Raw genomic sequence first — 27,968 nt, forward strand, 5'->3', positions numbered from 1 at the left:
CAGAAGCTATTCCGACAAGGAAAATCACTGCCACACACAGAGCAAAAACTCTGATCAAGGACTATATTCCCAGATGGGGATTGCTATGTCATATTGACTCTGACCAAGGAACACATTTCACTGGGAGTGTTTATCAAGAATATTGTTGGCTGATGAACATTGAATGGACTTTTCATTTCCAAATCACCCAGAGTTATCAGGCAAGTCAAGTGGACGACTAGAATCATCAAACAGTGTTTGATTATGTACCATGAGGAAGGAGTACTATGGCTTGTATCTCTTCCTATGGTCTTATCTAGCATCAGAGCAACCCCAAACAAGAAAACTAAACTAAGTCGATTTGAGGTGGTAACAGGGCATCCTGTGGCACTGCCATGAGACCAATCAAGTGGCATATTGGAGTGAAGGAGTCAAGAGATTGAAGAGGCCTGGCAAAAACTGGTCTACTCCAGAGACAAAGTAGACTACACTTGTTCCTGAAGTGCAACTGTCCATAAACAAAGTGCCAACTGCGAACATAGGAGTAGACAAGAATCGTACACCTTATTTCTCAATGTACAATGTCCACCTAAATATACCCCTGATTGCAAACTCAGGCCAGCCATCGCCTACAGCTCTCCTCAAGGAATTGGGAGAGTTTATGGCAATTCAAGAGAAAGCAAAGAACCTGACAAGACAGTTTGGAGACCACAAAAAGGGGACTGGGTCCAAGAAAATAAATTCCATTAAAGATAATTCTGACCTTAGTTCCGGTCCTAGATGGAAACCTCCTTGACTTGTTACCTAGGTTATCAATGGTAGGAGTGTGGTAGTCGAGACCAGGAGGGGAAACACAACTGTAAGTAAAACGGTTTCTGCATATAACAGCAAACCTGCCCCAGCAGCATTTATTCCCCAGAATGAACGGACCCTTATATTAGACCAGTACATGGGCCCACCACTCTTGACAGGAAGAGGAGAGTGTGGTGAGATGCATTGAAAAGGTAAAGCACATGTTAATATCTAAAAAGAAACATTAAAATTCCTATTCATTTCATAGCTACATTGTCCAGAGATAATATACACAAAATGCATTGTTGTTTTCAGAGAAAGAAAGATTTAAATTCCAGGGAGAATTGTTGCTCTTGTTGTGCTTTACTTTTAATAGGGTTATGGAGAAATGACTCTTGAAATTATCTGATGATTTAATCTATGTTGTGTATCTCAGGACAAGTCCATCACAAGTCCAGTTTTAAGGAATGATTTATGATGGATGTAACAAAGAATGCTCTAAGATTTGATATTTGCCAACAATGGCCAGAAGAAACTCAGTCAAATTAAAACAACATTTCTCTACACATAATGGGAGTAACTAAACTGACGCAATAAGATGAGTGAGGCAGTCCTTTCACAAGTTTCCTTTGCAGACTTGCACTGAGCCCCTGACTGGCTTGACGCTCCCTGCTTTAACTATAGCTTAGACCTTTCCAGCTGTTGCATATTCAGCTTCTGCAGCAGCAAATGAAATTTCCAGGTGAATTGACACTACTTTAAATTGGATTAAAGATTTTCTTTTGCAGTTTTCCCATGGACAAATCTCCTAGCTATCATAATTATTATTTTCATGGTGCTCCTTCTAGGATGGAAGTTTGGTGATCTCTGCTTTTTGCATAACGGCTCCACTCGTAAGATTCCGCTAACTCCCATAGCTGGACTATACTGTGGATTATTTCTCATACATCTGCTTTACTACACACTGCCTCATACACGCCTCTTTACCTATTCCTCTGGCTTGTCCTCAACCCTGGAAGAGTGAAGAGCAAGGACTGCCCTGATCACATTATCTTTGCTCCTCTCCTTCTCCTGGTCCTGATCACTAACGTTGCGTGCAGGTATGCATGTTTCTCACCTCATCTGGAGGGACCTGGGATGTGTCTGTTGCAAATAATCGGTCAAACAGCTGAAGGTTTTCGTTTGAGTTGAGAACTTCACAATCAGCACACTTAATACCATCGCACTGGGACGAGCATGGAAGTGCCATTACAAAGAAGGCACAACGGCACTTTTACTTTCTTAGAAGTTTGCACAGATTTGGCATGGTATCTACACTTTTGACAAACTTCTAACAATGCACGGGAGAGAGAATCCTGGACCAGGTGAATCACAGCTTGCTATGAAACAGTAAAGCTCAAAAATAGAAAAGCCTACAAAAAAAGCAGTGAATACAGTGCATGCAACCCTATCCATCACAGAAAAAGCCCTCTCCACCGCTGAGCACATCTACAAGAAACACTGCCATGAGAAAAAAGCATCCATCATCACGGACTCCCACCCATCCAGGCCATGCTGCTGACATCGGGAAAGAGGTTCAAGAGCCTAAGGTCCCACACCACCTGGTTCAGGAACTGTAGTTACCATCAGGTTCCTGAACCAGCGCGGATTACGTCACTCACCTCAACGTCGAACTGACTCCACAACGTATGGACTCACTTTCAAGGACACCACAACTCATGATCTCAGTTTTATTTATTTATTGATTGATTGATTTGTATTTGCAGTTTGCCTCCTTTTGCACATTGGCTGTTTGTCAGTCTTTGTGTGTAGTTTTTTCATTGACTCTACGTATATCTTTGTTCTACTGTGAATGCCCAATAGAAAATTAATCTCAAGGTAGCTTAAGGTTATATTTACATACTTTTGAAATAAATTTCCTTTGAACCTTTGAGTCTTTTGAAGATATCCTCAATGTGGAGGAGACTGATGCCTACAATGGGAGCTGGCTAAGTTTACAACACACTAAAACTTTTTCTGATCCTGTGCATTGGTCCCTCCATACCAGACAGTGATGCAACACTTCGGATGCTCTTCACAGTTCCTCTGTAGAAATTTGCTAGTCTTTGGTGATGCCAAAGCTCCTCAAACGCATAATGAAATATAGCCACTGACTATATAGCCGCAGAGTTATATGTAAGACTTAAGACAAAGAGTTATGATCAGAAGCAATAGAGTACTTTTGACTTAAAAAGTAGATGCATTATGAGTATAATAGTCTAGTTGCTACACCAATAAATCTGCACCAATAATATGAAATGATGTGCATAGCCTAAGTCGCAGTTCTTGATAAGTTTCAGATGCCTAGGCCAGGATTTAAGGGATTAAAAAGAAAAGCTATTGGCGGTAGGTTCGTTCAGCAATGTGGGAAATGTCTGCCATGAGAAGAGTTGTAATATCCATAGGGCAATACTGAGCAAGATTAACATCAGGGAAATAAAATGAATGCTGACTGAAATTCATAGTACTACAGAGACTAGTACTATATGAATGAAATAAAACACAAAATGGTCAAAATACAGGCACAATCAGGCAGCAGCTAAACTAGCTGTGCTACAGTGCCACCCAAAAAAATCAAAGCGGCGAAGAGGCAAAGAGGTCAGTTCTACCATTCCACCTTTTCCCCATGCTTCACAGTGAAATTGATTCCCCACAAGAAATTCCCTGCGATAAATTGCAGAAATTACTGGGGAAATGCGGAATATATGTCAGTCATAATGAATGAAGTTTATTTCTGACATTAACAGCAGACTACTTCCCAGATTCAGGACTAAATAACAGGCAAAATTTAGTCAAAAACAACAGGCATTCACAGGGAGAGCGATAAACACAAACAATGTGCAAACTCCTGTGCTTCCCAACAGAACAAATGCTCGGGGACTAAGAACAAGGAAGTTTCTTCAAACTGTAGTATTTCTGGCAGCGCATGCATTGAAGCTCCATTCTATCAGTGTAATTCCTTACCAGGATGCATGGCTGTATACTAAAACCATAGTGTACACCAAAAATGCTTCAGATTGGTACTTAATATTCCTGAGCTATAATAACCAACCTACTTATAATTTTTAAGCAACATCAGATATTGTTCTTGTGCTGAATACTAAGGACAAATTGAATAAACATGCCCTCATTGCTAATGGCATTTTACTTGCACAATAACGTAATGCTGCTCGCAATGAAACAAGCTTATCGCGAACAAGAGAAAATGTGCAGATGTTGGAAATCCAAGCAGCGCACACAAAATGCTGGATTGTGAAGTGGCGAGACCCTACAAGGATTTTAAAATCCTCCTGAATCTTTAGATAACTCAGCAGTATTTACTGTTCTACCACGGGATAAGTTGGAATCAATAACATGAGTTTGCTAAAAAATAAAATTTAACTAATACCAACAATATCAGTACAGTGACTTCCACTTGTTTGCTAATTAGCAAGATGTGATGCTTCCATTACTCTCCTAATAACATTTAACCTTTGAAAACTTGTATTAATAATCCTATGAGAGTCTAATTTCAGCTAACAATTCTATGTCCCATATTTCCTTTCTACAATGGCGGCCTAGTGTCTCCACTTGCTGAGAAAACTGAAGCGAGGGAGGCTCCACCACACCCCCCCCCCATTCTAACCAATTTTTACAGGAGCAACATTGGGAGTGTCCTGATCAGTTGCATTACCATCTGGTACGGGAATTGCAATGCATCTGCCCGCAAGACTCTACAAATGATTTCAAGGACTGCTGAGTGGATCATCAGGGTCTCCTCCCACCTATCCAAGATACTTCTCAGGAGCAGGGCCCTTAGCATTGTCAGTGATCGCTCCTATACCCTGCCCAACAATCTCTTTGACCCCCTGCCATGAGGCAGAAGGTATCAAAGTGTTAGGACAAGTACTGCTAGAATGGGAAGCAGCTTTTTCCTCCTGGAAATGAGACTACTGAACTCCTGCCACTACCCAGGACTCAATACGCATGAAGTGCCAGTAGCATTTTACTGTTTACTTTTTAACTTGTGGCACCTTATTATTTGTTAATTTATTTGTGGTAATATTGCTTTATGTGTTGTGTGTGAGTTATATGTGTACTGTGTTGTGCACCTTGGACTGGAGGAAGTTGTTTCATTTGGCAGTATACATGTATATGTGTCATAAGGGGGGCGTTGATTGCTGACCCAAATGCAAGACACAGACACTGAAGTACTAGGAACAGGACAAGGTTTATCAAGAAAGCAAGAGGAGTCAGGAAGAAACGACACTGGACATGGACACAGGCCCTGGACGAGACAAGGACACCGGGCCTGGGCTAGGACTAAGACTGGAAACACAGGACCCAGACGTGGAACTAGGAACAAGGAGCCTGGGCTAGGACTCCGAGCCAGAGACTGGACAGGGACCCAGAACCTGTGTCTTGACTCTGGCTCAGACCGCGGATCTAGGTGAGGATGAGACATGGCTACAGGACTGGACGTGGAACTCCTGCAAAGGATGAGGCACATGGACAGGACAAGAACACAAAGCCATGACTTGGACAGGACAAGGTTTTTGGAGTAGGCTTAGACAAGATGAGGTTCTAGGACTTGGCATGGACAGGACGTGGTTCTAGGACTTGGCTTGGACAGGACAAGAGACTCCTGGATAGGATGAGGGAACTCCAGCACCAGGCTGGGCGAGGTACTCCTGAGCTGGGCAAGGAATCTCCAGCACAGGACGTGGCTCTTGAACTAGATTTGGCTCGGCTCTTGGGCTTGGCTTGGTTAGGCTCTTGGGTACAGAGCTGGGACTCCTCCTTGGAGCGCAGGGCCGGGACCCTTTCTAGGACAAAAGGCCAGGATGACTGCCGAGGATACTAGCCGAGGGAACTGCCGAGGGATACTAGCCAAGGGACTCCTGGACTGGACAAGAACACGAAGCCTTGACTTGGACAGGACTGGAACATAGCACCTGGAACTTGGAACACAGGAACACAGAACACAGAGCCGGGACCCCTCCTTGGGAAGCACAGGGCGTAGGGCCGGGACTCGTACACAGAACACGGACACTAAACACAGGAACACAAAGAGACAGTTCCAAACTCAATGATAAATAGTTCCTTCTCTTGGCATGGCAAGGCTCCAGTTTCACTCCGGCAGTTGAACTTGACGAGGCTGCAGTCGAAGGTTTTAGGCGGAAGGGGAAGGGAAGGGAACAATCCAGCAAACAATCCCTGGTTTGCAGAGATACTTATGTGCCAGACTGAAATGAGAATCAGGTGCTTCAATTCAGGCACCCAACAGAACAAGGGAGAAAACAGGAAAACCCAGAACAAGGATCGATGGACCAGACCGTGAACCGGAATGCGGACTTCGCAGACCGGACCATGACCATATAGTTGAATGACAATAAAACTGAACAATTAGCCTCTCAAGTTTAAGTCAGTTTACAATGCAATCTCATGCCCCTTCCCTATTCCCATCAATTCCATCACCAGGGGCAATTTACAGTGGCAAATTAACCTAGCAACATGCTGTCTATGAGATGTTGCAGGAAACAATCTGTTTAGTATAAAATGAAGCACTATCAACTGGATACTGTATAGGGAACATGGAGCAGCAAACACAATGGGTCAGGCATCGTATGTGGAGGGAAATGGACAATCGAAGTTTGAGGTTCAGACCCTTTATCTGGACTGATGAGATGGAATATGTACTGATTTTGGAGAATTAATCCCTCTGACCTTTAAAAAAAAAGTTCATTATGGGGGCGGGGGGGGAACTAAGCATATATAGAGAACGAACATGGTAAGTATGCCTGAGAAGAAGGAATTTTCCCCAAAGAGCAGCCACCCTCCTGCGCTCCTGCGGTGTGTGCCCTTAAGTCAGTGAAAATGTCTGTCGGTCCGAATGGGTAGCTCACAAACTAGTTAGAAAATTGGGAGGAGGGCAAAAAAGTACAATTAGAGTGGTAAAAACTATCCTAATTATCTGGCGTTTTCTTCTAACCCATCGGTTCTCAGCCTCCGTAGAAATTGTCACTGTGCTACAGCGACCCAGGGCATCCTTTCTACTGTGATTATTTGTATCGGATTTTTTGGTCAAAGTTGTGTCTTAGTAATTTTTTGATGGTTAGCATCTCGGGAAACTCGTTTCACTGAGCGCGCACCTTTTCTTTCAATATACGGCGCAAGAAGTGTTTACGCGATGAAGACAGCGTTCAATGTAGTATTTACGGAAACAGCTGGTAGTTTCTGCTGCGTTCGTTTCTGGAATTTTCTTCCTCGGTAAAAACTGAGTGCCGGAGCTGAGCGGCAGCCTTGCTTTCATTAGTGGTGCCCTCTGCTGTTCGATCAACCAGACGGGACAGGGCATGAATCTGCTTCGGCAGTCTCCGGAGTGAAGGGCGCCTTTGTTGCCCACTTCTGTGTAAACTGAGAAAAGTCTTGGTGAGGACAACGTAGGACTTACGGATTCTACGTCTAAACAGGGCAGGCTGTGAATGAATTGGGAGGTGGTGACTCCTTCCCACAAACGAACTCCACGTTCTCGATTATTGAAGCAAAGAAAAAGCAGACGCAGGAAATTTGAAACAAACCAGAAAATGCCAAAATGACTGTTTTCCATTGCCCGCTTAGTAATCTCTTTGCATGATGGAACATGGAATAGTCTATGCCGCTGCATAGACCCTAACTGTTGTGTCAGGTTTTAAATCATCTTCAAACACTGTATTTATCAGACAGTCAAAGACTGTGCTAATTCACTTGCCTGCATTGAGAGGTGACTCCTGAGATATGGATTCACTTACAAGGTTGACAGAACACCTGGCAGTGTGAAAAATCTATAACATTGTAGAAGTACTTGTTTATAGAGTATATTCAATATGTACTTAAGAATGTTTATTCCTAATAGGTGGCCATAGTTGTACTGTGATATCCAATGGTATGCAAACCAGAACTTGCTTTTATTCATGTTTGTGTTGTGCAGAATATTTTGGCAAAAGAGGCCTGAATCAACTTTGCACAAAGGGAGCCTTATCTTCTGACAGCAGGAACCATTTCCATTTCCTCCACTCAACCAGCTGATGTCTCTTAGAATGTGTCAATCACAAACCTATGGGAATTTGCACAAGTAGATGGAATTTTAAAATCTAGCAAATGCTTACTTGTAGGAGTGATTATAGGTCATTGAGTGCCAGCACAAAAAGATAGAACATAGCAAGCTATTTTATGGAAGTTTTGAAGTTCACCTTAACCACAACCTAAAGTTAAGAGTGTGCAACTTCAACTTACTCCTCAATTGTAAACCAAATCTTTATTAAGACAAAATGGAATATTTCCACCACATCTGAGCACAGGAAGGGGGCAGTAAAAAGGATGCATAAGTGAATAGAAGCTGAGATAAACAACACCAGAAGAAACAAAGTTTAGGACAGTGCCAGAATAAGAGTACAAGAATATCAAAGATTAATTTACATGCATGCACTGTAAACCTACAGTACTGTGTAAAAGTCTGTCACATTTAAAGTGAAGATGCTTTCAAAAATAAATTCAAGTTCCTAAATATCAAAAAAATTATGAAGAGCAGTGAACACTAAAAGACAACTGAATCAAATCAATATTTGGTGTGACCACCCTTGCCTTTAAAATTGCAACAATTTTCTTAGGTGCAGTTTTATAAGAAAAAAAAATCCGCTGGTAGGCTGTTCTAAGCATCTTGGAGAATTTGCCACAGTTCTTCTGTAGACATTTGCTGTGTCTCCAGCTAATCTCAGACAGCCTCAATGATTTTGAGATCAGGGCTCTGTGGAAGCCATACTATCTATTGCAGAACTCCTTGTTCTTCTTTTCACTGAAGATAGTTCTTTATGTCCTTGGCCATGTGTTTGGAGTCATTGTCCTGCTGCAGAATGAAATTGGGACCAGACACTTCCTTGATGGCATTGTGTGAAGAATGAAAATCCGCTTCTCAGCGTTGATTCCATTAATTCTGACCAAATCACCAACTCCATTTGCAGAATTGCAGCCCCAAACCTGCAGGGAACCTTCGCCGTGAAACTTTCATTTTTGGCTGCAGATACTCATCCACGTAGCGCTGTCCAGCTGTTCTACGAACAGCCTCCTGTTTGAAGCAAAAATTTCACATTTTGGTTTGTCAGTCCAGAGAACTTGCTGCATTGTTCAGCACCCCAATCCTTGTCTTTTTGTTCAAGATGAGTGTCTTGGCTTTGTTTCCACTTCAGAAGAATGTTTTTTTGGCAGCAATTCTCCTAACAAGACTTCTCCAGACTGTAGAGGGGTGTACTTGGGCTTCAGTGATTTCTGAGAGTTTGGAGTTGATAGTAGTGCTGGACTTTTTTATAGGGTTGTCAGTTTGCTGTATCTCTCAACTGCTGCAGTTTCCATGGGCAACCACTGTTTCCAGTCCTCAACCTTTCTTTGTGCTTCTTCAGAAAAGCTTGTACAGCATATCTTGAAACTGCTGTCTGCCATTAAATTTCTGCTTGGAAGAGACTTACTGATTCAGGATAATCACCTTGTGGCTTGTTGCTATACTCACTCTTGCCATGGTGCAAGAATTGATGATTTGAAGGTTAAACTAGCACAGCTGCCGCACCCTCACCTTTTAGTTTGGTTGTCCTTCGCCCACTTCGATTCCTTCTACACCCTGCTTCTGTTGCAGTTAATCATTTTAGTTCATTCATTATGTCATTGATCATTAGCACATTTATCTTTTTGAATCATGCACTGGGCTATATACTTACAAAGTAATCAACTTTTATTTTAAAAAGTGATCTATTATTTAATGTTACTTTAACAAACTACAAAAGTTTGTAATTTTTTTTGGAAAAAGAATGTTTGGAAATCTAAATTTTGCTATTTTCTGACGTACTAATGCAGAATGCAAGATATCAGAATTGGGATGGAGGGCTATCAAACAGAAGCAACATTAGATGTAAGGGGTTTGGGAAATGAAGATTTACCATTGATTTTCTCAGAGATAATAGATTTTAACTAGAGCTGTCACTTTAGAACAGAGATAACCTAATAAAAGGGCACGGTGGTAGTGTAGTGGTTAGCGTAACACTATTATAGCTTGGGCAGAGTTTGGCATTCAATTCTGATGTCATCTGTACATCCTCACCATGGAATGCATGGGTTTTTTCCAGGTGCTTCAGTACCCCCCCCCCCCCACAGTCCAAAGACATACTGGTTAGTAGGTTAATTAGTCATTGTAAATTGCCCAGTGATTTAGGCTAGTTAGATTGGGGGTTGCTGAGGTAGCACAGCAGGAAAGGCCAGAAGGGCCTATTCCTCACTACGTCTCTAACTAAATAAAACAAAATAAATAAAAAGCATCTAAAAACCAGAAAGGGTTTAGGCAGAGTAGTTAGAAGCTGTTGCTATTAGTGGGAGTGGGGTCAAGAACATAGGGGAAATAAAAGTTACTCCAAAACCAAAATTTAACTTGTCCATAAACTGATCAATCTGAACATTTATCCTAATGTAATATTATCTTCACCCTCAGGGGTATTTTACTGGCTTCACCTCAACCTTCTTTTCACATTCCAAATTTTTACTCTTATGAATTTGATTATGACATTGTTCAGTTCTTGGCAAAGTCTCAATTAACCACATCCAGTAATCCTGTGTTAATCCCTAACCTTTTGCCTCTTTTTTTCCTGAAGTTCTTTTTACTTTTCCCCCCACCATAAATGTTAAAGCTTGTACTTCAGCCAACTATCTTTAGTTATCGAATGCTCAATGTGTTTTCTACATATAGGGGCTTGCGATAAGTTTTAACCATTTTCTATCAGTTTAGGAAGATGCACTAGTGAGGTTCTTGAAAAACATGAACTGCAGTGGTTAAAAAATACGATTCCCAGGATAAACTTCAAGGGTATAACATCTAATGCAATTAGACCTTGCAAATATCACTTGCATCCCAGTTCATTATTTTTATTTTAATATGAAACAGGCAAGACTATATTCACGAAGATACAAGCAGAGAAAAATAGACAACTGTGAGATTACAAACACTCATTGTCTACTATAAAGTCTTGTTTTTAAAAATGAAGAAAGCAAAAGCACAAGAACACTTTTGAGTTGCTTTATTCTGGTCAGTCAAAACTTTTTTTTAAAACGAGTACACTTCAATAAATCCATCAGGAGACAGCTTAATAGAATCCACTTCAGTTTATGGTGATATAATCAATTACATAATTAAATAGTGTGAAAACTAGACAGACTACAAATAAGCTTATACATGCACTGAGGTTTACAGACAGTGCTATGAGCATCAAGGGACTGGAAACAATTCAGGCATTCAGCTGCTGTCTTTACCCAAGGTGTGCTTATCGAACAAGTATTCAGCCATGCCATTTTCAGGGGCACCCAATCGTCGCAAGTTGGTTACATGGTCTCCTAGTAGCTTGATGGACTTAACTTGTTCATCCAAGTAGTGGGTCTCCAAAAAGTCACAAAGCTGCAGAAATAAAAAGAACATTAACTCAACAGCATTCAGCATTTAAAAACAAAGATAACCAGTTTAATAATAGCAAAATTTCCATTCATTTGCTGCTAACAGCCAGTTACACAGGCAAGCTAGATCAGAAATAGATATGATTTCCCTCCGCAATCCAACATCCCCTGGCACTTATGGTTCTATCCAGAGTACACATCATGACCAATTTCCAGTTAAGAAATGTACTGAAAGGATTCTCATAAAATTGACACCATCCTGAATCACTCATCATCAAGAATACAAATAGGAAATAAATGCTCATTGTCAACTGCATCTGATTGCCTTGCTTGGAACAAGACAAAATTGAATTTGTACATAAATAACAAATTCAAACCACACATCTGAACCAATAAAAAGGTGAATACAGGAATTCCATTTGTTCAAGAAACATCCCTATTCCACGTTAAAGTATGGATTATGATGTATTGAGATTACTGTTATCCGCAAGTTGTACAACTGCATTTAAAACCAGTAACCATTTTCTCGTGCTGCTTAATGAAATTAGCAAATGTTATTTGTTTTTCCTCATTCTGCATTCAATAATTTACCCATGTTCAGCAGACATGTTAGATTCTGATATCTGATCCAAGGTGCTTTTAGAAGTCTGGAACTTGGTGCTTTACAATCATTTTATTCAGTGTTAATAGAAAAAAAGTTAAAAATCCACAGTGATAGATGTCTACTAACTGAACACAGAAAGAGTCAAAGGAGAAAGACAAAAATGGTCAGCAATTTTTTTTATATACTCAATGGATAAGAAAAATTCCATTCAAAATTGCAGATAAGAATCAGCTAATCAGAAATCCCCTATTCAAATAATGCAGTCCCAAGAGAAGCTTCTAGAACCATACAAATGTAACCATGAGGGGACAACTGGACAACTGCATATACATACTGTGGCCACTAGGAAGCATACCAAGCAGTTACTTGTGTATTAGTAGTTATATGAAATACAAGCAATTTTAAGGTGCAAAGAAATTAACAATTAAACAGTTGGATCAAAAAAAAACGAAGCAAATGCATCCATTTTTACTTTGAGAGGCTGATGTATACATTAAGCATTGTTATTTCTTTAGCAAAAAACTTGCTCTTAACATGTAATTGTTAAATAAATTGTATTAAGATTTCATAAGCACCTTTTCTCAATTGAAGCACAAAACTACGAAGTTTATCAATAATAAGTATGCATAACTAAAATACTGACCCCTCCACCCTCCAAAAAGCTCAGTATAAATCCCATATATTCTTCATACATTGGTAGCTAGTCCTATCTGCTTTTTTCTTCCCTCTTAGAAGAATCACAGCCTTAGTGTTAATTAAAAATGCTCTCTGAATATAGTTCATGGCCAATCTACAATCTAAGCAGAATTGTTCAAAAGCTTCCACCAAAATTATTCAAACACAGCAAACATTGGCATTAATCCAAAAACTAATTATTCAGCCCTCTAATAATTTAGCTGATTCAGTAGCCACACCTAATTTTCAGTTAAGACCACACCTATGATACACTTTGGTTAAGAAATGATAAAACTATCAAGGATCACAGACCAGTAACTATGGTTGAAAAATACATACATGTGGGTCATTCCTATCTGTAGCCAGTTTATGCAACTCCAAAAGTGACTGATTCACACTCTTCTCCAATTCCAAAGAGCATACCATTGCATCCAAGCCACTTCCCCATTCATCACGATCTGGTTTCTGAAAAAAAAATAAATGCGATTAATTCAAAGTATTATAGAAATTACAAAAATGGTCAAACACAGTTGCTGACCTCTAACCAAGCACCACAAGCCAGTAGAATTAGTAAATTAGTATATACAATTGAATATTTATCATGGATTGGTGATATCCTGTAGGCCAAGTCCAAACAAAAACTAGATTATATGGCAAAAGTATGCACAAATATTAATAGATTACTTTGCACATACATAAAGAGAAAGCTGCATTAAATCCTAGCTGTAAAAGTTAAATTACACTGATTTTCATGATCCAAACTCAAAACCATTTACAAATGTGAGCCTTATCTAAATTACTTAAAAACAATGACTACAGCAAGCGTGGAATTAACAAAGGTTAGGAAAGGCAATAGATTCCATTTTCCCAATGCTAAGATCTAGAAGGGTGAGACAGGGTAGACATGGGAGGAATGATGCCCTTGGCTGGCATATACAGAACCTGGCGTCATTCTCAATGTCAGGGGCTAGCTGTTTAAAATTGAAATCAAGAGATTGAAGGAAATTGGAAATAGGGTAGAAGCTGGTGCTGAGGCAAAAGATCAATCATGATGATATCATTAACAGCACAGAAGGTTTGAAGGGCAAAATGCCGCACACACTGTATTTCTTATGTTCCGATAATATCGTACAAGTATCCTGACAACACTTCATCAACAGAGCCAAGGATTATGGACCTTTTTTCCCCTCCTTTCAGAGGACAGGTAAAGAAAAAGCTATTAAAGAACCAAGGTATCCAAGTGGAATTTTTGGTACAAGTCACATGGATTTAAAGGTGTGAATAGAACAGATGTATAATGGTCACCTAATTTTTATCCACTTGTATAATAGAAAACTCCTGATCTCTCAGTTGATCTTAGCATAGACTTTGCACCTTATTTGTCTATCTGCACTGCACTTTTACTGTACTCGCAACATATTAAACACTGTTCTTCCCTTGCACAACCTCGCTTTACTTGTGTGCAAAATGATGTATCTGAATGGCATGCTAACAAAGGTTTACACTCTATCAGTACATGTGACAATAATAGACTGTCTCCCCAGTGCATATAGTACACTGGATTGGAAAACTATATGTAATTCGCTAGGATGGAAGAACACTGGAGGTCACTAAGCAGTACGAAAGGACGATCACACATCAAGCAAATCTCTCAATAACCAAAGGACTCATCCTGCCAGTTGCTTGTTCCTCTTTCACTGTAGACCATGTCATTATTGTATTTTAGGATATACTTCCTCTTGCACAACACATCGGCATTTTTTTTAAATTGAATGGAATCTATGCAATTGGTGATATCCTTACAAGAGTATGTGTGACAACATCTCCATGTTTAACACTATATGGTGAATACTTACCTTTAGCTTAGTAAAACAACTGGCTGCTTAGGTGTTCTTTGCAGTGAAAAAGCAAGTAAAAGACAACATGGCAAAATGGAGACGTAGAACTGCATATCATCTGTGGCAAGATGCAAATCACTCAACATCTTTGGGTCAGCACAATGCTTGAGAATCATGCCTTGAAAATCATGCATTGAAAATCTCACTGGAGCCAATTTGTGTTCACTGAAAGCTGCTACACTGAACAGAAATTACTTGTAGTCAAATATAAGAGGGTTGAAAATACTTGGAAAGTCACATGCAAAATGCAAATAAAATAATCAAGGATTGTTATGTTTCTAATATTTTAGATTGTAAGCCACCTGGCAATTTTACTCAATAAGCCATTCACACAACAAATACAAAGCTTCAGCCTCCGAATGACACAAAAACGAAGGGAAATTATGTTTTCAAGATGAATTTTCAATCTGTCAAAATATAAATTTAATATTTAAAAAATCACAAGTCATTTGTCTCAGAATACAGCTTAATGGATCACAATGCATATTTCTATTAAGTTTTTTTTTAGTTTGCCCACTAAAAAAATTCTGAGGTACATGGGACAGTAAAGCTGATCATTGTTGAGCACGAGACAGTGTCTCGGTAATGAGATGGAAGTTTATGCTATAAATGGCTGCCCACAATATAGTTGAGAAACTGACTTAATTAAATTGTCAAAGTCCATATGCTGCACAACATTTTCGTACAAATATAAACTACAATTATATTTAAGTTGAAAATAAACTTTATTCATAGTATAAAAAAATTACAAAAATCTGTGCAACACTTTTACATTCTTAAATTCATAGAGAAGGTGTTAAGTAGTGCTAGTTTGTAAATCCAATAGTGCTGCCATTCACGTGGCCTCCTGGAGTGGTACATTATTTGGTACAAATGTGCACTGCCCCAGCTCTCAACAGAAACAGGTGGCGTAAACAAGTCTTTGCAATTGGAGCTCTGCTTAGTTCAGCTGGCTGGATGCCTGAGAGTGTTTTCCAAACACATCAGGAGAACATTCTGGATAACGACAATCCTATCAGTGTGTATTCTGAGAACAAGTCCACAATTTGTGTTACACTTCCACAGGACACAAGAAGAAAGGGACTGCTAAATTATCAGCATTTTACTAATAGTCCTTGTTGGTCTGCAAGAGAAATAGAAGGACAGACAAGCATGGGCAGCCAAAAGAGATGGAAACAGGAACTCCTTCCCTCACTCACTAAGCCCTCAGGTAGAGAGTATGCAATTTATCCTGCAGTTTATTCCCTCTACCCCAATCCCTAAACTTTCTTAAAATCTGCTGCCAGAAGATGGCTTTCACTATTCCAAAGCTCATGTCTGTTTTATGCAGAACTCTGCATGAATTCTTTCAGTCCAGGTTCTGCTTTGCCTCAGTTAACAAAATAGTTCTGATCAAATGCACTAATATATTAAGATTTTAACAAAGAAAACTGCTTGACCCATTAAGTTTTCATCTTCGATATAGCTGACTACAGCAACCCCCTCTCAACACCCCCAACAAGTCTATTTGAACGGGACTTCATTTATTTGGTTTAAACTTCACTTCACCACTTCCCACCTCCCTTCACCTGCCTGGCTTGTTTAATCAGAATTATATTTATTGTCACTGACCAAAGTCATGAAATTTGTAATTTTGTGGCAGTACAGTGCAAATGTAACTAATTATAAGTTATTATATAAAAAATATTAGTGCACCACTGCTCAGTACAAGAGGACATGCCTTTAAGGTAAGGGGTGGGAAGTTCATGGGCAATATTAGAGGAAGGTTTTTTATTCAGAGAGTGGAATGCACTGCCTGAGTCAGTGGTGGAGGCAGATACACTAGTGAAATTTAAGAGACTACTAGCCAGGTATATGGAGGAATTTAAGGTGGGGGGTTATATGGGAGGCAGGGTTTAAGGGCCGGCACAACATTGTGGGCCGAAGGGCCTGTACTGGGCTGTACTATTCTATGTTCTATGTTTAAAAGGAATAGTGAGGTAGTGTTCATTAGTTCATGAACCATTCAGAAATCTGATGCAGATGGGAAGAAATTGTTCCTAAAACATCAAGTATGGGGTTTCAGGCTCCTGTACCTCTCCCTGACAGTACTAATGAGAGGAGCGCACGCCCCAATAGTGAGGGTCCTTCATGATGGATGTCAGCTTCTTGAGGTGCCACCTTTTCAAAGGTTTTCTCAATGACTGTGAGGCTTGTGCTCGTGATGTAGCTGGCAAAGAGTCGACAACCATATGAAGCCTCTTACAATCCTGTGCATTGATGCTTCCATAGCAGACAGTGAAACATCTAGTCAGAATGCTCTCTCTATGGCACACCTTTAGAAATGTGCTGGAGACTTTGGTGACATACTAAGGCTACATCCACACTAGACCAGATAATTTTGAAAACGCTGGTTTCAAGTAAAAACTACAGGCATCCACACCAAGCGTTTTTCAAAATATCTCCGTCCACATTAGAATGGATATTTGGGCAAATTTCCTACTGGGCACGCGCAGGACACACAGAAAACAGGCAAAGAGGAAACGGTATACTTGGTGCGCGTTTGTCCAGTTACAGACTAGAAAAACTTTAAAGGAATTGCTGTTGGCTCTCACGCAGGACTTAAAACTAAATAAACAACAAATACTGGAGCATATGGAGGCAACCAACAGGGAGTTCACAGACAGTATGACCCAGCTGATGACAAACATTGAAAAACTGACTAACTCTGTTGCATTAATAAAGCACCTTGTTAAATGTATAAAACATGTCTGCATCAGCATTATCTTGTATTTCCATACAATGTTACATTAGGCTGTTACACATCTATTGTCAGAGAAGTACTTGCATAAATAGGTAAACCACCTTCATATAAGCAAGGACAGAAAACAGTATACTTATTTATTCAGTAAGCTACGGGTCAAAGTATTTGGTGAGTACATTTCTAACTCTTCTGGCTTCAGTCTCGTTGCTGTCTGTTCTGAAATTGTTAGGTTGTGTGGGGGGTTGCGTTCAAGAAAACAATGAAATGCCATGCTGCTGCCATCTGTTCTGGCACACCATGACAGCGTTTTTAAATAGTCAAAAAAGCTTACTTTACAATTTAACTTTCACGCCGTTCACACTGACTGCGCGTTATAACAGCTGTCCAGCAGCGCTTGCGCGGTACCAAGCAGAAGCAGAAAAAGCATTGTTGTTGTGGTGGTGTCATGACAGCATTTTTAAATCTCTCCGTTTACCCCATCCATACTACAACGCACATCAATTGTTTTCAAATTTACACAATCTAGAGAGTGTTTTAGAAAAGCTCCATTTCCAGGGGATGAAAACGCCAATTCAATGTGGATGGAGGGTCAAAACGAAGAGAAAAAGCTTCGTTTTCAAAATAATCCGGCGTAGTGTGGACGTAGCCTAAATCTCCTCAAACTCCTAATCAAATTCTGCTGGCTTGCCTCTGTTGTGATTGCATAAGTATGGTTGGCCCAAAGACAGATCCACTGAGATGCTGATGCCCAAAGGTTAGATATTGCTCACTCTTTCCGCCACTGACCCCTCAATGAGGATAGGTGTGTGTTCTCCCAACTTCCCCTTTCTCAAGTCCACAATCAATTCTTTGGTCTTGCTGACCTTGAGTGCAAGGTTGTTACTACAACAGCATTTGACCAGCTGATCTATTTCAATCTAGTACACTTCACTGTCAGCATCTGACTCTCTGCCAGTAACAGTGGTATCATCAACAAATTTATAGCTAGCATACTGCCATGAGTGTACTGGGAGAAGAATAGGGCATTAAGTACGAATCCTTGAATTGCACCTGGGTTGACTGTCAGCAAGAAAGAGATCTTTTCACTAATCGGTACTGACTGTGGTCTTCCGATGAGGAAATCAAGAAAGCAGAGGGAGGTACAGAGATCCAGGTTTTGAAGCTTGTTGATTTGTGTTGTGTGGATTTGTGCTGTGTTGAATGCCATCAAGGAGCAACGAACAGAAAATTTCTCTAGTTAAAATATTGAGAAACAAGCAGCCATTGTTCAGTCTCCTTCACAAACCGCTCCCTGTCCCAAATTCCTCTCCCTTGCTGTTGTCTAAAATTAAGAGTCAGAATTAGACTGTACAGATACAAGTCCTCTGGTCCGCTATGTTAATGTCACCCTTGCACCTATCTATACCAATCTCATTTAACCACATTACGTTGTAACCTCCATTGCTTAGCAAGTCAAGAACTTCTCCTGATGATTCTTAAATTCTGTGCAATTATATGCCGCCATACCTTTTTTGGACAGCACAATCTGGACTCTGGAAAAAAAAAGCCTCCTCTAAGACTCTAAACTTCAATCCCTCTTCTTAAACCTGTGCCCTCAGTTTGGATACGCTTCAACAGGGGAAAAAAAATGTTCACTATTCATCCTGTTAATCCCTCTTAATGTAATACAACCCTATCAATCAGCCATCTGCCTCCTGTCATCATCATCAGGTGCCGTGCCCAGTTTGAGCTTTGACTGCCATGGCCCACACACTCCTGTTTCGAGTCAAGTGGATCAATTCATTGGTATTCATTTCCAGTTCTCTGGCTGCTGTCTCCATCATCATTTGTCTTTGTCTTCCTCTTGTTTCTTCCCTTCAATCTTTCATATAATTATCGTGCATTCTAACTCCTCTTTCCTAATCACATGTCCAATGAAGTTATGTTGCCTTTTAATGACCTCATACATTATTTCTCTTCTTGTGCTTGCTCTGTTCATGACATCCTCGTTAGACATTCGTTTCGTCCATGATATTCTTTGCATCCTCCTCAAAAACCACATCTCTGCTGTTTCAATTCGTTTCCTCATGTTACTAGATATTGTCCAACATTCTGAGCCATATAACATAACTGGATAAACGTAACATTTCAGTACTCTGAGGTGGGTTGTCATGCCTAGTTTAGTGTTGGTCAGTATACTCTTCATTCTTGTAAAGGTGTCTTTTGCCATCCCTATTCTTCTTTTGATGTCCATGTCACACCTGCCATCTGATGTCACCCAGCTTCCCAAGCAGCAAAAGTTCTGTACTTGTTTTAGGTCTTCCCTGTTTATTTTCAGCCTGCAGATAGGATTCTCCTTCTTTTTGGATATCACCATACATTGTCTTTTTGCAATTGATAGAGAGACCCATTTTTGCACTTTCTTCAACAACTATATCAATTAAGGTTTGTAGTTCTTCCTCCGTACTTGCAATCAACACAGTATCACCTGCATATCTGAAATTATTGACGTTTTCACCGCCAACTTTGATACCTATGATGTCTCTTATTTTTTGTAATATTGTTTCACTGTACACATTAAACAAATCAGGGGAGAAAACACACCCTCGTCTAACGCCTCTCGGTTCCTCTGTTATAGGGAAAACAACCCCAACCTATCTAACCTCTCTTATAACTAAAACATACCAATCCATGCAACATCCTGGTGAATGTCTTCTGCATCCTCTCCAGAGCAATCTTATCCTTCCTATTAAGTGTACTCCTGATCACCACGCTACAACCAATATTTTATAAAGTTGTAACAACATGACATCCTAGTTCTTATATTCTGTGCCCAGTTGAAGGAAAGCATCACATATTCCTTCTTCATCACATTACAGGTCCTCCTCAGGGTTTGAGTGCCTGATTTTGGGTACCCCGTACTTAAGAATAAACATTTAGAAACTGTTGGGATGGATTTACTGGCTGTTGCAAGGCTGCAGGCATCTTCTGTTGAATGGAAATGGACATTTCAACATGCCTTCTCTCCCTCTGTTCTCACTCCAGTTGAGCAAATACATATGCTCACTCACCAAAATCAGTGAGACTGGCTGGGGGCACTCTTCCCAAGCCTGCTGTTTCGGTGATCCTCTCCCGCTGACCATTTTTGCTTATTTCCAATCTAGGAACAGAACTCTGCTGAATTCTGGATCTTCCCAGATTCACCTGTGATATCACTTCCAAGATCTCTGTCATCAACATGCCCCAGACTCCTGTCATTTAATGTGTATTTGCTACCCTTGTTTGCACCCCCCAAAAAAAAATGCATCACCTCACACTTGTCAGATTAACTTCCACGTGCCATTGCTCCACCCAACATTCTAGCTGATCTATATCATGCAATAGATACTTTATTGATCCCAAAGGAAATTAGTGTCACAGTATCATTACAAGTGCACAGATATACAAATATTAGAGAAGCAATAAAGAATTTAAAAAGTTACTCAAACACACTAACTGGAGGGGGTTGACTCATTATAGAGCCTAATGGTTGAGAGTAAGAATGACCTCCTGTAGCGCTCTTTGGAGCAACGCAGTTGCTTAGTCTATTAGTAAAAGTGCTCCTCTGTTCAGCCAAGGTGACATGCAGAGGGTGAGAAAGTGTCCAGAATTGCCAGGATTTTCCATAGGGTCCTTTGTTCTACCACAACCTCCAGTGTGTCCAGTTTGATTCCTATATCAGAGCCAGCCAATCTAATCAGCCTGTTGGTGACACCTTTGTTGATGCCATTGTCCCAACACACCACCCCCACAGAAGATTGTACTGGCAACAACAGCCTGGTAGAACATGTGAAGGGCAGGTCTCCATAATCCAAAGAACCTCAGTCTTCTCAGGAAGTTCAATTTAATAGCCTTAGCCTTCTTCACTATCAACAATAATTTCATATCATCTGCAAACTTAATTACTATACCTCCATTATTCACATACAAGTCATTAACATATATCACAAATGGAAGCCCCAACACTAGTGTGGACGCTAGCCTTGGTCTCAACTATATGACACATCCTTCTGAACTAGCTTCCCTCATTCTACTCTCTAAAGCTGGTCCAAACGTCTGCTGTTCATGTCCTAGCTTATTCCTAGTCCCAATCACTGTACTTTTTGACTTGTATGATTTATACTGACAACACATTTAGCAAAGCCTCAATTTCAATATTCGCAATCACCCCTTTATCTATAATTGCCTCCAATCCAACAACTCTGTACTGTGTTGATTTCACCCTCTGGCCTACCCTCATCCCACCATTTGTGGTTTACATTCAACTGCAAAAGTTCTAGAACTTTCTTTCATCAGGTCTATGAAAATATTTCTCAAAACATAAAACATAAAATCATGTTTTACATATTTCTGTGATGCTCCTGGAATCATATCTGCTATGTTAAAGTTACTAACCAGTTAAATCATCAGATTGCCCTTACAGTCCAAATTATTAATGGAACATTTAAACACGGAAAGAAATCACTGGGTTTTATTAAAGAGCTTTTCCAACCTTGATGTCCTGGAGTAAAGTGCGGCCTCCTCGCTGATTCTGTAGCTTCATCAACTTTTCAGCATGCTCACGCTCCTCATGAGACTGCTCCAGAAAAAAACTGGCGAAGTTCTTCAATGCAATGTCATCACGGTCAAAGTAATAGGACTGGAAAAAATGTACAATGGATATTCTGAGAACAAATAAAATATTTATTTAGTCCATACTCCCCAAATGACTTCGGTAATTAACACTCTACACAATTAACCTGTGGTTCCATAGCTAGAATCACCCTAGAGCACATAAAACAGCTCCATCGTTCTTGGGGAAAAAAAGTTGCACATACAAACTATTATCCATTGGCTAGAATCTTATGTATACAAAAGTTGTTTCCTTCTCCAAGTGGCCAGTGATCATAAATGGACACCGTGTGAGGTTTTCTTTGATACAAGAGTATACTAACTTACATCAAATTATATTGACAATGATCAGCCTGTCCAGTTCACCCAAATCACAAAACAGCTGCCATGTTTTTATATAAAACTGTATGTACTATCAAACTAAGCCTTTGCTTTCTCCACTATGATCACAAGTGGACTCTGACAGTCCCAGTTGCTTTTTGACAGTGCAACAGGCAGCTTGTTCCATAAGCACATGGTAGCATAGCAGTGCGACATTACTAGAGCTCAGGGCATTGGAGTTCAGAGTTCAATGCTGGAGTCGCCTGTAAGGAGTTTGTACATTCACCCTGTGGTATGTGTGGGTGTTCACTGGGTGCTCTGGTTTCCTCTTACAGTCCAAATACATAACTAGAAGTTTAATTGGTCATTGTAAACTGTCCCTTGATCGGTCCTGACGAAGGGTCTCGGCCTGAAACGTCAACTGCGCCTCTTCCTATAGATGCTGCTTGGCCTGCTGCGTTCACCAGCAACTTTGATGTGTGTTGCTTGAATTTCCAGCATCTGCAGAATTCCTGTTGTTTTTTGTCCCTTGATTAGGTTAGGATTAAGTTAGGAGTTGTTGAGTAGCACAGTTTGAAGGGCCAGAAGGGCCTTTTCTGCACTTATCTCTAAATAAATAAAATACCCACCACCGTCTGTGTTGCAATTGTGATTAATGTCACCGTTGAGACACTGAAGCTGGTGATATTGAAGTCTTTATTCATTATAACAAGCAGGCATTCTTGTGGAGACACTGACAGTAGTCTCTCAAACTCAAGGTACATCACATTTTTATATACTTTTGATCAATGGTAACAGTAGGTGATTCAACAGTTTCAATAATGACAATGACATTGTTTACTTCAATAGTTTGGGTTCACAATGCTTCCTCTGAATTGGATACCTGCAGTGCAAGACACCTCTGAATGGTCAAATAAATTTGCTAATTGCAAGCTTCCCTGACCTTATTTACAATGGTAATAGTGGCCGGATTGCAGCACGGCAATTAACACTGTCTTAAAGTTTGGCTGATACATATACAAACAGTTCATGGTCACCATTTTGCAAATTATCTTAGTCTGTGGGCCAGTTTAACTTCAATTTACTGCTGGAAATTTACAAATTACATTGAGAACTTAAGACTGGTTCTTGTTTGAATTGATAGCTGCTATATTCACATAACTCCAGAATGCTCCCTAAACAGTCTGTGTTTAAACAAAGAAATTAAACAAATAAATTAAATAAATTATTTTGTCACAAGATGAACTTACACAGCAATAACAGTACACTAGGTCAAGGGTGAATGTGAAGCTGAACGTTATTAATATATTTTTTCCAAACAATATTGCAGTAATAAATGACACCAAAAGCCATAAAGCCCAAGTATCTGATGCTGCACAAGGTTTTGGAAAAAGGGCTTTGGAGATGTGCATTGGCTGCCATCTTCCAAAAATTCAACTTGTAGAGTAGATTTGAGATTGGAAGATAGCAAATGTAACTCATTTCAGAAAGGAGAGACAGAAACAGTTAGTATGATCCAGCTGAAGGGAAAATGCAAGAACCAATTAAGGAAATTATATCAGGACTCAAAATTCAGGCTGAGTAACATGGATTTAATAAACATATCTAAAATAGTTTCAGGTAATAACTAGCAGAATAAAAGAGTGAAACTCGTGGATGTGGTGTGTTTGCACATTTGGAAGGTATCACTCAGGGAGTTATTAAACAAAATCAGAGCAGGTGGAACATTGATAATAACTGAAAATGTATTAACTAGTGAAGGGCGTAACTTGATATACTTTTTATTTATTTATTGAGATACAATGCGGAATAGTTGCAGGGCAACCCCCATTTTAACCCTAGCCTAATGACCAAATTAACCTCTGTGAGAAGAAACCCAGAGAAACCCATGTGGTCACAGGAAGAACCTACTAACTCCTTACAGGACTGTGGCAGGGTCGCTAGTGCTGTAAAGTGTTGTGTGAACCACTACGCCACTGTGTTGCCCACGGTATGTTGCTGGAACTTATCCCACTGTTATTCCGGTCACTTGCACAGAAAAATAGTTGAGCAAATTCTGGGAGATGCAAAAATACAAGTTCCCTCCATTAAAGAAATAATTAAGAATTTCAAAAAGACATAGCAAGCGTAACAATTACTCCAGGCCACAGCTTACCAGCACGTCCTCAAATCTGTGTTGCAACAATAAAATGGCAAAGTACCTCTTACATGGACAGGTTGCGTTACCAGAATGCTGTGAAGCCGAATATGCACAACACAGAATTCGGGCTGCGCTGACCAAATGCTGCAACTTTTAGCAGTCCATCCAAGCCTGTTCTATACTATTCAGAAACACCATTCCAACCAAACGGTAAACCTTAAGTTGCTAACCTTGAATAAAGCAAACACAAAATATTCAGTCATTCTATTCCATTTCATAAAAATTGTAAAATCTACGAAACCTTTCAGCTTTTTCGGTAACGAGTAATACCGAGCAAGTAACAATGGAACTTACCGCATTGTACACTGAAATAAAACAAAAAATCAATCACATTCCCTTTAATTTTTTTTCTGGACGCCTTCAATACAGAATTTCACACCATCTAGCCTGGGGTTCTTGGGAGGGATGATGCAATGCAAAGGACATCGCTCATCCTTTGAAACATAAAAGGGGGGGGTGAGGGAAGCATTAAGTTGATGAAAGCAGGAATCGATCCAAGTTCGTTGCCGACAATCCTATCGAGCACCACCACAAAAGAAATTTCTCTATTATTGATTCTAGTCTGCAGGGTGCAAGATGGCTGCTCCACTTAATCACGTCACATAACCTTAAAATAGTTCATTACTCACACGACCATTACGCACTTCTTGGATGTTGTAAAAAGGCGGATTCCCGCGCACTCCACCTGCTCTTCTTTCTTTCACCGTGTGCTGAGCTACCGGAGAAGCACAACACTAATGCTCAGGACCTTCACGGCTGATCTTAGCAGAGGTGCCCTTTCCTCAGCCGTCCCAGTGTTAGAAACCACACATACCTCATCCTACCCTCGCCTTCGACATTACGCAGCTCTTCCCCCCCCCCACCCTCCGGCCCAGCAATGATGCGGCAAAAGCCCCCTCTCTCCTCGGGCTACCGCGCCCCTCATCTACACTGGCACTCACCATGGAGAGGTAGACGTAGGACGCGTACAGCTCCAGGTTGATCTGCCGACTAACGGCGGCCTCGCAGTCAGGGTGATAATTCTGTCGTACCTGGGAGCTCATTTCGATTAGCGAAGAAGGGGAGAGGGGGGAAAAAAAAGCTTAGGGTATAGCAGAATATGCGAAGATGGTGTCCGTGGAAAAAGCGGCTGGGAATGAAGGTTCCGTTCAATCACTGTTGAAGCAGGAACACTCGCTCCCTCGGCTTCCCCTTCACTGACTGACCTTCTCTGCGGGACAGGGGCCCCGACGCGCATGCGTACCCTTGGGACGCGTGCGTGCTCGGCAAGAACTTCCGGACAATTCAAACGTACCCGCCGCGCGCCGCTCCCACGTGCTCGCCCGTGCGCGCGCTGCAGCCGTTGCGCGTTTCCAAAATTAACGCTCGCCGGCTGAGCCTTCGTTAGAACACTTTTTCCCTTCACTCCCGGCTTATCCAGCCAGGTGTAGATTTTGTTATCCTTTTAGGAGCAGTCCAGTGCAATACCACTCCCAGATGGGTGCATCTTCTAATCTCCATGCGCTGGAACAGGCGCCACGCTTCAGTCCCGCTTCGTAAGACTAATAAACGATAAAGATGAGCTCTTGCTCTCACAATCCAGCTCAACATGGCCCTTGCATCTTCATCAGCACTGTATTTTCTATGTAACAGTGTATTATTGTTGAATTGGATCAGACTGCTCTATACAGACATCTGTACTGCAGTCCAGGTCAACAGACAGCTTCCCCATCAGGTCTGGAATCAGGCAGGGCTGTCCTCTCTCCTGTCTTGCTTGCCTGCTGCATTGAACCCTTTGCCGAAGCCATCAGGAGGGATGAGGGCATTAGAGGAGTGACGCTGCCAGGCAGTAGAGGGACCCCAGTGAAAACCTCCCTGTACATGGACAATATCACCATCTTCTGCTCTGATCCGAGGTCAGTTTGCCGACTTACTGACATCTGCTTACATTTCGAGCTGGTGTCAGGGGCCAAAGTCAACCGCACGAAGAGCGAAGCCGTGCTCTTCGGCAACTGGCCCGGCCGATCCGGTGCCCCCTTCACCGTCAGGTCCGACCATGTGAAGGTGTTGGGGATCTGGTTCGGAGGGGCCGAGGTGTGCAGGAAGAACTGGCTAGCGAGGACTGCCAAGGTGAAACAGAAACTGGAACTATGGGGAGTGCGCTCCCTTTCATAATGGGCAAGAACCTGGTCATCAGGTGTGAGGTGCTCTCAGGTCTGTTGTACTTGCAGGTGTGGCCCGTCCCCCACTCCTGCAGCTCAGAAATCACCAGAGCCATCTTCAGATTCGTCTGAGGATCAAAGATGAAGCGAGTCAGACAGGCCGTCATGCACAAGTCCCTGGACAATGGGGGCTAGAACGTCCCCAATGTCACCCTCACCCTGATGGCCAGCTTCGTATGTGGCTGCATTAGGTTGTGCGTGGATCCCAGATACATGGGCACAAAGTACTACTATGTGCCCAGGTTCTACCTGTCGCCCTGGCTACGAAGGACGGGTCTGGCCCCTTCCCCACGCAACACCCCTGTCAACTGTGGTCGTTGCCTCCATACCTGTCCTTCGCAGAAAAGTTCTTCCAGGCCAAGGCCTTTGACCACAGGGCCATCAGGCAGTGGTCAGCACGTAATGGCCTGCAGGCACTGCAGGAGAAGGACGTGATGGACACAGTGGGGTGGTTCCCTAAGCAGACTGTCCTGTACATCTGGCAAAATGCCTCATTGCCAGACCTCACCAACAGGCACCAAGACCTCGCCTGGCTGGTGGTGAGAGGGGCCCTCCCAGTCAGATCCCTCCTGTATGCCCGGAACATCATCTCCACACCCCGCTGCCCACGGGAGGACTGTAATGAGGTGGAGTCGGTGACTCACCTCTTTTCACACTGTGGGTTCACGAAGAAGGTTTGGAGGAGGATGGAAGGGACGGTGTCAAGATTCATGCCCAGCAGCTGCGTAACCGAGGACATCTGTGATCTACGGGCTGTTCCCGGACACACACACACACACAGAGACAAACATCCGGTGTTGCTGGCAGATCATCAATTCGGTGAAGGATGCTCTTTGGTCTGCCGGAAACTTGGTGGTCTACCAGCACATGGAGATGCCCGTGACTGAATGCTGCCGACTGGCTCACTCTCGCCTGCAGGAGTACGTGCTGAGGGATGCACTCAAGCTTGGTGCGGCCACCACGAAGGCCCGGTGGGGAAGGACCACAGTTTAAGGTTCGTCACCCGTGGGAGGGGTCGGCTGGGGAGGAGGATACACCTCATCGACGGTGTGGATAGATGAAACAACTTGGTGCCCCAGTAGTGGCTGAAAATGTATAGAACCGTAAAGGAATTAGAATCAATTCTTATTGTAAATAAATCTTAATTCTTGACTAAGGTTTGACAGTCAACGAACGATTTATTGTAAACATCTTTCATTTGAATATGAACTGAGAGTCAACGCATAATTTTATTGTAAATAACTATTGAATAAGGACTCAGGGTCAACAAATTTTTTTTTCTATGTAAGTAACTTTATTTTGTAATATTTCTGAATAAAGTATATTTTTGGAAAAAAACATTGTATTATTGTTCTCTTCTTCCCCCCCCCGCCAAAAAAAATATTCTCCAAAATATTCCACATGGAATTTAAACTGGAGGTGGCAGAGAGTGGGCTTAGAAAGA

General features: G+C 41.4%; 1 protein-coding gene across 2 annotated transcripts; it reads right to left on the minus strand.

Annotated features, from left to right (window-relative positions):
- Nucleotides 1-10,868: 10,868 nt before the first annotated feature.
- LOC134353741 (ferritin heavy chain, oocyte isoform) lies at nt 10,869-25,545 on the minus strand. Of its 2 annotated transcripts, none has more exons than XM_063062060.1 (4): nt 25,265-25,545; nt 21,684-21,830; nt 12,872-12,997; nt 10,869-11,257 (listed from the first exon to the last, which is right to left on the minus strand). In XM_063062060.1, exons 1-4 carry the CDS (start codon nt 25,364-25,366, stop codon nt 11,099-11,101), a joined length of 534 nt encoding a protein of 177 aa, XP_062918130.1. In that variant the 5' UTR covers nt 25,367-25,545; the 3' UTR covers nt 10,869-11,098. The 2 variants fall into 2 exon arrangements, with proteins under 2 accessions (XP_062918130.1, XP_062918131.1); XM_063062061.1 differs by lacking the exon at nt 25,265-25,545 and adding an exon at nt 24,618-24,637 and having other exon boundaries at nt 21,684-21,855.
- Nucleotides 25,546-27,968: the final 2,423 nt, after the last annotated feature.

Source organism: Mobula hypostoma, chromosome 11 (assembly GCF_963921235.1).
Source record: "Mobula hypostoma chromosome 11, sMobHyp1.1, whole genome shotgun sequence".
Taxonomy (NCBI): Eukaryota; Metazoa; Chordata; class Chondrichthyes; order Myliobatiformes; family Myliobatidae; genus Mobula; species Mobula hypostoma.